The 10060-nt window shown below is 33.2% G+C and overlaps 2 protein-coding genes across 3 annotated transcripts; one reads left to right on the forward strand and one right to left on the reverse strand.

Moving 5' to 3' along the window:
* Positions 1-159: 159 nt before the first annotated feature.
* On the forward strand, positions 160-2505 carry LOC105792446 (uncharacterized). The gene is made up of 6 exons (XM_012621025.2): positions 160-808; positions 936-1147; positions 1287-1541; positions 1659-1745; positions 1930-2102; positions 2194-2505. The coding sequence occupies exons 1-6, from the start codon at positions 259-261 to the stop codon at positions 2303-2305; spliced, it is 1389 nt and encodes a 462-aa protein (XP_012476479.1). The 5' UTR covers positions 160-258; the 3' UTR covers positions 2306-2505.
* A 99-nt stretch (positions 2506-2604) lies between these two features.
* Positions 2605-4128, reverse strand: LOC105792447 (protein LURP-one-related 7). Of its 2 annotated transcripts, none has more exons than XM_012621026.2 (3): positions 3752-4128; positions 3366-3617; positions 2605-2924 (listed from the first exon to the last, which is right to left on the reverse strand). In XM_012621026.2, exons 1-3 carry the CDS (start codon positions 3983-3985, stop codon positions 2754-2756), a joined length of 657 nt encoding a protein of 218 aa, XP_012476480.1. In that variant the 5' UTR covers positions 3986-4128; the 3' UTR covers positions 2605-2753. The 2 variants fall into 2 exon arrangements, with proteins under 2 accessions (XP_012476480.1, XP_012476481.1); XM_012621027.2 differs by having other exon boundaries at positions 3366-3578; positions 3752-4122.
* Positions 4129-10060: the final 5932 nt, after the last annotated feature.

Genomic DNA, 10060 nt, shown 5'->3' on the forward strand with positions numbered 1-10060 from the left:
ATCTCACGTGTCTCTTCTTCTTCTTCTATGGGAAGGTTTTATTGGGTTGAATAAGCTATGGTTTGGGCTGTAAATCTAAATGTTAACAAATTTAGCCCAAATTAAAAGGTTGGGCTCTGGTAGATAAAAAACTGGGTTCATGTAATTATGCTTTTTTCCCTTCTCTTCTCCAAAACCTAAAACCCCCATACTCTTACCCTGAGAAAGGGGAAGGAAGACACAGAATTTACTGATAAAGCAGAGCTAAGAAACGAAGAAATGTTGAGGTCCATTGCAAAACGAGCCACGCTCTTAAAGCCACGAGCTGATTCACCTATAATCCCTCCCCTCATCTCTTCCCAATCCAAGCTCTATTCTTCCAAGAACGCAAAGGCCTCCCACGGGAAATCCAAGAAAGGCGATCCCAAGTCCAAGACCAAGTCCAAGACCGGCGGTTCCTCTTCCTCCGTTGCCTCCTCCACTGGTGATGACTTCGATTCTGCCGGCGCCGACGACTTCGAGGCTGCTCGAGCCCGCCGCCTGGTCGAGGACGAGAATGACCCTTCTCTAGATGTGGGTCCCAATGGACGTCCCTTGTTCACTTCCACTCCCTCACTTTCCCTGCTCACTCGGAAAGACTGTTGCTCGTACATGAAGTTCAGTGAGAAGGGATTCAACCAAGTGTTGCCGGAGGGTTTGCCGACGGGAATGGTGACGGAGTTCAAGGAGTCGATGAGGCCGGCACTCCTTGTTCGACAGAGTTTCTTGGATCTTCGTGATAATTTTAGACGCATTGTAGATCCTCCAATGTGGTCTTCTAATGCTAAAGGTGCATCTTTTTCATCTTCTATATTTCAAAGATACAATGTCAGTGTTCGTTTCCCTGCTATTTGAAGGTGGTGTTGCTAATAGATTGCATTTATGGTGTGAATTCATTCCGATATTTACATTTTCAGCTCCTAAAGCGAGAAAGCAAATAGTATTGGACGGTCCGGTTAGCTGCGGGAAGAGTATTGCGCTTGCAATGCTTGTGCATTGGGCTCGTGATGAGGGTTGGCTTGTTCTCTATGCTCCTAGAGGTCGTGAATGGTCGCATGGAGGATGTTTCTATAAAAATTCCGAAACAGGTTTTTGGGACACACCTATACAGGCTGAAAATGTCCTCAAGGCAAGAACCTTTTCTCTATGTCAATTCAAACTGTTTTCATGCTCATGTCCTTTCCACAATAGAAAGAAAGAGAATAAGTCCGCTTGGTTTGATGCCATGAAGTTGTATAACGTGTTCTTAGTGGTTTATGGTTATACAGGATTTTCTGAAATACAATGAATCACGCTTGCAACAATTGCCATGCCAAATTTTTGATCCTATTCGATTGGGAGAAGGTGCTGGTGTTGGATTTATGAAAGGAGTTGAGTCCATGGCCCTCCCTGAAGGGGCAACATTGTATGACCTGGTTCAAATGGGAATCAAGTACACACATGCAGCTGTTGGAGTTGTAGTTCGGTTGAGGAAAGAATTATCACTCGTTAAAGATGTCCCTGTGCTTATAGCAATTGACCAGGTTGGCACCACATTTCCATTCTTAGAGTCCCTAGCTACATGATTGAACTTTATTCTAACTTTTTGTTGTTGTAAATAGTTGGTATATTTTTACTGATGTATCTTGTTATGTTCTCAGTATAATAATTGGTTTACCTTCAGTGAGTATGAGGAGCCAGTGACTGTCCGTTCTTGTCGACCAATACATGCCAGAGAACTTGCAATGGTTGGTATATCGACTCCGTTGTTTCATTTATGTTGCTTGGTGGATTATGTTCTTAACATAGAAATCTAGGTATTAACTTTCTTTTGTGTGTTTCTCTGTTGAAAAGAGTGGAATCTGGATAGGTCTCGCATCCATCATCACTATCTTTTTATCATCTTAAGATTTTATACTTGTTTGTTTGCAGGTGAATGCCTTTAGGTCCATGATGCATGAGGACATGATGGTTGGTGCATTCTCTCATTCAACTGCTGTGGGAAAACTTCGTTTAGATTTGCCAGATGTACCTGTTGGTGCCCGTGTTAACATGCCTCGTTACAGTCCTGATGAGGCAGCAACTGTTTGCCATTACTACGTCAGGTTTGCATACGTCGATTTTTCTCTTGTAGATTACATGCGAGCCTTTAGTAGAGTTACATGGTTTGTTGTTAACCTCCTACATACGTTGCAGGCAAAGGCTTGTAAGAAGGGAAGCATTCTCGGAGGAAAGCTGGAAAAAAGTGTACTACTTATCCAACGGAAACGGAGCAGAGATGAGATGGTTACTTCCTTTGATGCGGTAAAATAAGAAAGATAGAGAACATAAAATTGCCTCTACAAGTTTTAAAGACCTGCATTGATAGACTAGCTTGTTCGGTCATGGTGTCTTTTCTCAAAAAAATCTGGTGAGAGATTTGGTTGAAGCTGTCATTTTATATTCCCAGATAATGTAGTGGACCAGTGCTCTCATCTTTAAGAAATTATTGTTTATTTTTCATTGCAATTGATAATTTTTTTCATTAAGAAATGGATTGATTGCATTGCTTAGATGCTCAAAACATTTTGAGAATCTAAAGGAAATAAATTGTTACCACACTCAGGCTGAATTTTTACATTATGTATGTGGCTTTTTCTTTCATAAATAATTGAATTGAAAAGAATACACAATCTCGAAAAACTATAACAATACAATGCCTGTGAATGTAATAGGTATCTAACCACCCTCTGCTTTCAGTTTATGGGTTTTTATATTCATATCGATACTGGTAATTTATCCAAAATTTTGGACTTTTTGGGACCATTAACCAAGAATATCACCACGACTGCAACAATCAAAGCAGGATCAACAAAGCTAGGAAACATGGTTAGTTGAATTTTCCTTCTACTAACATAAATCTGCCGAAGCTTGTGCATGAGACTGGTCTGCATAAATGAAAGTATACAATTATAATCTCAAAATGTGCACAAGAAGTATGGTATAAGAGATTAGGAGGTAGGATCCAGTAACACATTCAACTAAGCTGAGGTCTGTAACAAGAACCGCCAATTGCATCATATTTTATGTTTACGCTATTATCAGACTACTTCAGTAAATCTCTATGATCTCTCATGTTAGTATAGCTATTTGACACTTGGACATTGGTCAACGCGGTAGGGAAGGCAAGCTATTTAGAGTGGTGAAGGGACATGACAACAATAGCCCAAGGGCATATTGGGAGACAAATGAGCATCTCATTCTCATTACCCATGTTTGCAGGAACAAAGTTGAGCTCATATTGGTCATAATAGTGCCTATAACGGCTCATCGAGACCTTGGTGGTTTGTAAATAGGAATGCTTTTATATATAGAGATTTTATACCTACCTGAGCCACAATAGAATCGCCGTTGTAGATGGTACAAGATCTTTGGAAATGACAGCCTTTGACCTTGAAATCACAAGTTAACTCTCCCCGGTGGTTTTCAGCAACAAGAAATACCTCCAACTCAGTTCTAGCGAATTTATTGGATACCCTCTGCACTTGGAATATCAAATCCTTCTGCCCATCATCACCCTTAAAACCTTGCCAAGACCCATCCTTCAACCAGGAAACATACGTGCATTTACTTCTAGGGAACTCCAAATAAAATCAAGTTGAACAGCAATGACAAGAATCAATAATTTAAGGGGTTTCTACTTCCTAATCAACCAAGTTTAAACAGATAGCAATACACAGCATATAAGAAGATGAAGACATAGGGAGAAACTAACATGGTGGCGGTAGATAGAGATGAGAGGGTTTCCGGCGGAATCGAGGATTCGAAGCGTCTTTTTGGGGTGATGAGATAGAGAGTTGAGGCGGAAAAGGATGTTGCCGGAAGAATCAGCGAATGCTAGGAGGCCACGCGGGAGAGAAGGGTGCTTCTCGGATACGAACAGATCGACGGGAATAGGCCAATGCGCCATAGCCAAATTCTCTGCATCCTCTACCTCAGCTTCCAGCATTCAAAGAAAAACGGGTGGAGAAGGAAGAAATCAAAGCTAAGAAAATAATAATACAGGAGTTTGGTTGGTTATTGCAGCGTGTTCAGAGAAGATAAGAAATAAGAACGGAGGAGTTCAAAAAAGGACGGCGAGCCGACCCATTTTCCAACTTTGATAACAACATTAACGCGGAAGGAATCAGGAGGAGTCAAAGAACTGAAAGCCCACTGAATTTTACTAATGGGCCTGCGCTGGGCTCTAATCCAACTTCTTTTCCTTTTAGGTTACTTTAAAAAACACTCAAATAGAACAATAACTTCATAGTATCATCGCAATGCTTAACTAAAAAAAATAGAAAATTGCTAATAGCAGAAAAATCACTTTTTTTTTTGGCTTAAAATGTACTCTAAATAATATTCACTTTTACTTTTGGTATAATTCAATAGAAAACTTTACATGGATATAAATATATATTTTTAGTAGACCTAATGTATTCTCTATCTCCGTTATTTTATAGTTCATACAAACTTACCATAAAATCTTATCGTTCTAAAGGAGCTTCATCCTTGAAGAAATTAATAACAATTTTTGATAATGAAGAAACTCTAGAGTTCCTAGCCTAGTTGTGATTAGGTGCGTAGTCGAGTTGAGTTGAACTTGAATATTAATTTTTAAGCTCAAGAACTCATTTGTATTTCTAGCGCATCTAATTAATTTTGTAAGGGGTATTATTTCCTTTTGCTGCGAAGAAATTATTAGTGCATCTGATTGATTGCGCAATTGTTGTTTGTTCGATTACAACTAACATTGCCACTATCTTCATATCATTGAATTTTTAAGTTGGTTGTTTTTGATGTTCTGTTAATATTATTAATGCAGCTCCGTTCGTGGGAATAGAGCATATTTCTTTGTTAGTCATTTATCTTTTTTAAGGTAAAAAAATAATCACTATTATCAAAGGAAAAAAAAGAAGAAAGAGAGAGAAATTATTCGAGGTTGGTGAGATCACATCAACTCTTGTCGAGGAAAATATTTGGTATGTCGTTGTATTTTTCTACATGTTGTTGTGATAAACATCAAGTCTTGTTCAAAGTACAAATGATTAATTTTTTTAAAAATATTTTCAATTATTGACTCACGTGATGTTTTCCTCACCGTCACTTTTGTTCCTAACTCACATTTTTATTTAATTCCATATCGTTATTTTGCCCTTTTTTCTACTTTTTATATTACTTGTAACATACATGTACAATATATATGTTCCTGCATGGCCTTTCTTTTCTCTCCTATTTATCAACTATTTATCACGAATTAATTTTCTTTTGTTCAATTAATATTTGTTATTATTCGTACATCTTTAAATTTATTGGTGTAACATTTTGACATTTTAAAAAATGATATTACAATGGGATTGAATTTAATAAATAATTTTAGCAATGTTGGCAACTCTTTAAAGTTAAATCAACATTTTAATCGAATAATGTATTTGGGCTAATTAATCAGTGACATTGTAAAAGCTGAGATATCAAATTTTGTCGAAAGTTTAAATAATAAAATATATGGTTTGAAACTAATACTAACAACATATATATATGTATGAAAATAAAATAAAATAGTTTAAATCGTGAGTGAAAATAAATTTAAATAGGTAAGTACATGTGATTAAAAATATTAAATGCGACTTTTTAACCCACATTGTTATTTTTGTTTATAGTACATTAAAATGTCATCATGTTAGGTAGGGCGAAATAGTTTATATAATAGTATTAAAATGTATAAAAAATTAAAATAATGTTTTGATTGAAGTGATAAAGTTGCTGGTGATATGAATTTAAATATCTTTTATGTAATTTTTATTGATTTTCTTAAAACTATAAAATAAATAAATAAAATATTATAATAATATAAATTATTTTAAATATGAAAAATTAATTAATAATTTAAAAATCAGGATTCTCACCTAAACTCAATTATTGCAAATAAATAAGTGGACTTTAATAACAAAGAATCCTATTATATATTAGAATTTGGCTGAGTAATCTTGAGCTTAGTCCAGCAATTTGAAGACATTAACATGGGTCAAACTTTCAACTTATTATTTGGAGAGAAAATAATTGAATTTTGTAAGTACAAAAGAAGCTGTTATAACCACATGGTTGGTAGAAACATAAAAATAATTGATTATATATGTAGTTTGGTAATTATTTGCGTATTTATTATCTTTAACTTTATACAAAAAATGATTTAACTTCAACCATTCACCTGTACCAACCTCACTTTTACACTTAAGATCTAGATTTCTCTCCACTAAATTTTCCCCTAAAAACTTAATTTGTAAAATCAAGTGATTCACTTATTTTACTTACGAAAATGCAATCTCAACAACAATTCCCAATGAACCAAGCAGTGCTAAAATTCTCTATCACATTCACCAAGACAAATCTCACATATAAGAACATTTTTAGACTTACTAACATACAAATCAAATACAATCACAGATCTCCACTAAAGAAGCAACAAAAGCATCCTAAGATAATTTAGAGATATTCAAAATAAGTCTTCAAATTAATCGATCAAATCTTTTCAAATTAGGGATATGATTTACTTGATCCAATTCACAATAATTTGTTGGTCGAAACAATATATCTTTAAAAATTTTGGTTGACACACTTCCACAAAAATCATGTCATGGTAATGCCCAATTGTTTTGTTTCAAATGATTTCGAATTTCATTTGACTACTCTATCCAAACATTAAAAAAAAATCAAGTTTTATTGGTCTTTATTATTTTAAAATTAAAATCTTAATTGGTGGGAAATGGTTTCTGAAAATATTTTTATTTTCATTTTTAGAAAATAGTTTTTATTTTTATTTTTAAAAATTAAAAACATACATAATAAATAGAAAAAATTTGTTTTCACTAATAAAAATAGATTTAGTAATTATTTTTCTATAATAGAAACATAAAAAATATATTTATATGGATTTAAACTAAGGTATCAAAGTTAATATTTCAAAACTGTAATATTTTTTTATATGGGTTTAAACTAGGATTAATTCGTTTAAAGTTAAAACCTTAATTTTATTATTTTCACTTTTACAAAATATTATTAGTGAAAACAACAAAAACAACTTTTATTATTTTCTAATTTTCACATTTTTCAAAAAAAATTTTAAAATTTTCAACCAAATATATATATATTTCAATATTTTCCATTTCTAAGAAGACGAAATAAAAATGAAGATTGCTTTTCGAACTCAAATAGCATTACGTTTGTAATATTTTAGCTTAAATCAAAGGAAAAAATAGAGCAATAAAAAGATGGGTGGGTGGGGTGGGGTGGGGTGGGGGGAGAGATTTAGACAAAACTTTATGTCAAAGTAAGTCTAAATTAAAATAGATTAAATTCGAGGCTAAATTTGCATGTTAGGGTTAGGGACATGGATGGGGCAGGGAAATGTGTAATCGATTTGTTTGGTTGTGATCATTACAAAATGGGGTCTCTCGTGTGGAATAGAGGATGCAGAGAATCTCCGAGGAAGCCCACTCGACCGATTACACATGAATTAGCAGTAGTGTACCCCTCATTTACTTAAACTAATCAATCTTAATTATTCCAAAAATCAGAATAACAATTAATTAAAGATGGACCTACACGTTTCGAAAAATATATGGAAGAGCCTATGCATGTAGGACATTGAGCAATATAAAGTAACAGCATATTAGACCTTGTTGATTTGGCGCTAGTTTCGCATGGCTCTTGATTCGAGGCACTTGGGGCTGCATATCAGGGACTGATGTTTCTTTGTGGCCATGATGAAATCAAATTGACCACCAAAACTAGAATGCATGTATGATCTAGACGCAACACGAATTCAAGGGGAAAACAAACGAAAAATACTTTAGTGATGATTACGGTGGGAATTATTCAGATGACAATAAGCTGAACTGTTGGATCAAAAGTAAAAAGAAGTAATAAAAGACAATTATGGATCATGTTATCTGGGAAAATTTGAGAAAACTCTTGTTCACCTTCAACTCTTTCAATTGGTTACCACTTGAAGAAGAAAGTAGAATGAACTAATATATTCTTCCTCATATTCTTTATAAAAAAAAAATAGAGGTTTATTATCTCTTCCTCTTTGATTGGAAGGTTGTGCAATATCTTATTTATTTTGGGTTTTTTATAATATTTTAGATTTTTCTCTTTTTAATGTACTAAATTCGAATGAATTTGGTAAGAGATTTTAAACTTTTCGGATCATATAACTTGATCCAATCCATGAACACCTCCATACAAAATGTTATTTCATGAATGTAATAAATTTATTTGTTTTGTATATAGTCAACCTGCTTGGATATAAAATTATTTATTCAAATTTTCGAGATTTAATAAATAAAAAATTAATGTATATTAAATAATTTTAGATTTATTAGTAAAATGGTTTGATAAAGTAATTTACTTGTATTAATTATTTGAAGATATATAAGCTTTTAATTCTTGAAAGATAACTTTTCATAAATATTATTAAAATTATTTATAATATTTTCATTGACATATTAATTATTTAAGTAAAGTATTATTAATTATATATTATATCCTTCACATGTGTAAGATAAAACTAGTGCATGTAACTTTATGATTTAATTATGAATTTCATCTCTTTGTTTTATAAAAGATGAGCAGTTTGTCTCTTTATGTTAGATTATGAAAATTTAATTTTCGTATTTTATAAAAATTAACAAGTTAGCTTTGTTGTTAGTAAATACATGAACTTGAGCTATTGTTTTATTATTATTATTATTACTAATTTGTAGTATATAAATTACATGATCGCCAATTTTACTAATTTCATTGATATAAGTTATTGAATTGCTAATTTCTAGGTCAGTGATTTAATATGGTAAGGCTTAACAGTATTATTTAATTGGATTAATTTTTAATTTTTATAAAGCACGGGATCAAATTACGGCAAAGTAATGAAATGACTAATTTATCATTTTAAAAAAAATAAAAGGATGGAAAGAAGAAATAGAACTAAATTGATTAACTGTTGCTATCATTTTAGGGAATTGAGATCATGAATTCATTTTGAAATTCCCCATTCTTGGAAAGTAAACCAAAAACAAGGGTGGAAAAGGAAGTGTAGTGCAAAAATAGATAGGGTAGTAGAATGGAAAGTGGAGAGAGAAGTGGAGATTTTATAAAGAGAGAGAATTATCCTCCCCGTGAGGGAAACTTGGAGGCATTCACAATATCCCCCCCTCCCCCCTTCCAGCTTGGAACATGCATGTTATGTTTTGACGCTACCCTTCCAACTTTCGATATTGGTGTCGCAATCACGAGTAGATTCCTTCGCTGCCGTCCTTTCAACTTAACCCCACCACACTCACCCACCATTCCCTTACTTTACATACATACATACATACACACATACCTATTGATTTCCATGTATGTATGTGTATATGCATGTACATCCATGATCGACTTCCAATCCATCAACATGCAAAACATAGTTTTCCTCTCCCAATACTGATATAAACTTGAAGACCATCATCCCATAAAAATAAGAATCTTTTGAGTCATAATTTGGCCCCCCCACATCTATTTTGCTCAGAGAATTGAAGTCCACTCTTATAGGATATGGAAAGGAACAAAATTTAGGAAAGTAAATAATTAACATTCCTAGCTACAAATAACTTGGGTTGGTTAACTTCTTATTCTTCAAATCTAGATATCACTTTCTTCCAACCTAGATACAAACATCATAATATATAGTCACCAATTTCATTGGATAAAAAAAAGTATTCAATTGGTAAAAGGGAGTGAACCTGAACCATATAGGAGCAGAGATGAAGTTGTGAATGATTTGATCGTCGGTGAAGAATTTGATAAAGGTGATTAATTTGCATTGATTTTTGTATTTGCTGATGATGTTGGCTTACTATATATAGGCATAGCCAACTTTGAATTCGTGTTTTGGAATGTGGAGGAGGAAAATAATCATGTACTATATATTTATTTATATTTTATATGATCAAATTTATTTATATTTTATGTGATCAAATAATAAAGTGGCATCTCAATTCATGGG

The sequence above is a fragment of the Gossypium raimondii genome, chromosome 8 (genome assembly GCF_025698545.1).
Source record: "Gossypium raimondii isolate GPD5lz chromosome 8, ASM2569854v1, whole genome shotgun sequence".
Classification (NCBI taxonomy): Eukaryota; Viridiplantae; Streptophyta; class Magnoliopsida; order Malvales; family Malvaceae; genus Gossypium; species Gossypium raimondii.

What these genes read in the sequence shown, in the direction of transcription:
- LOC105792447 (XM_012621026.2), bottom strand. Translation starts at nt 3,985, where the DNA reads ATGCTGGAAGCTGAGGTAGAGGATGCAGAGAATTTGGCTATGGCGCAT. An exon ending in TCTCTATCTACCGCCACCAT is followed by an intron (nt 3,618 to 3,751) that starts GTTAGTTTCTCC and finishes TTTTATTTGGAG; the next exon opens with TTCCCTAGAAGTAAATGCAC. An exon ending in GCGATTCTATTGTGGCTCAG is followed by an intron (nt 2,925 to 3,365) that starts GTAGGTATAAAA and finishes TCATTTATGCAG; the next exon opens with ACCAGTCTCATGCACAAGCT.
- LOC105792446 (XM_012621025.2), top strand. Translation starts at nt 259, where the DNA reads ATGTTGAGGTCCATTGCAAAACGAGCCACGCTCTTAAAGCCACGAGCT. An exon ending in GTGGTCTTCTAATGCTAAAG is followed by an intron (nt 809 to 935) that starts GTGCATCTTTTT and finishes TTACATTTTCAG; the next exon opens with CTCCTAAAGCGAGAAAGCAA. An exon ending in ATGCCAGAGAACTTGCAATG is followed by an intron (nt 1,746 to 1,929) that starts GTTGGTATATCG and finishes GTTTGTTTGCAG; the next exon opens with GTGAATGCCTTTAGGTCCAT.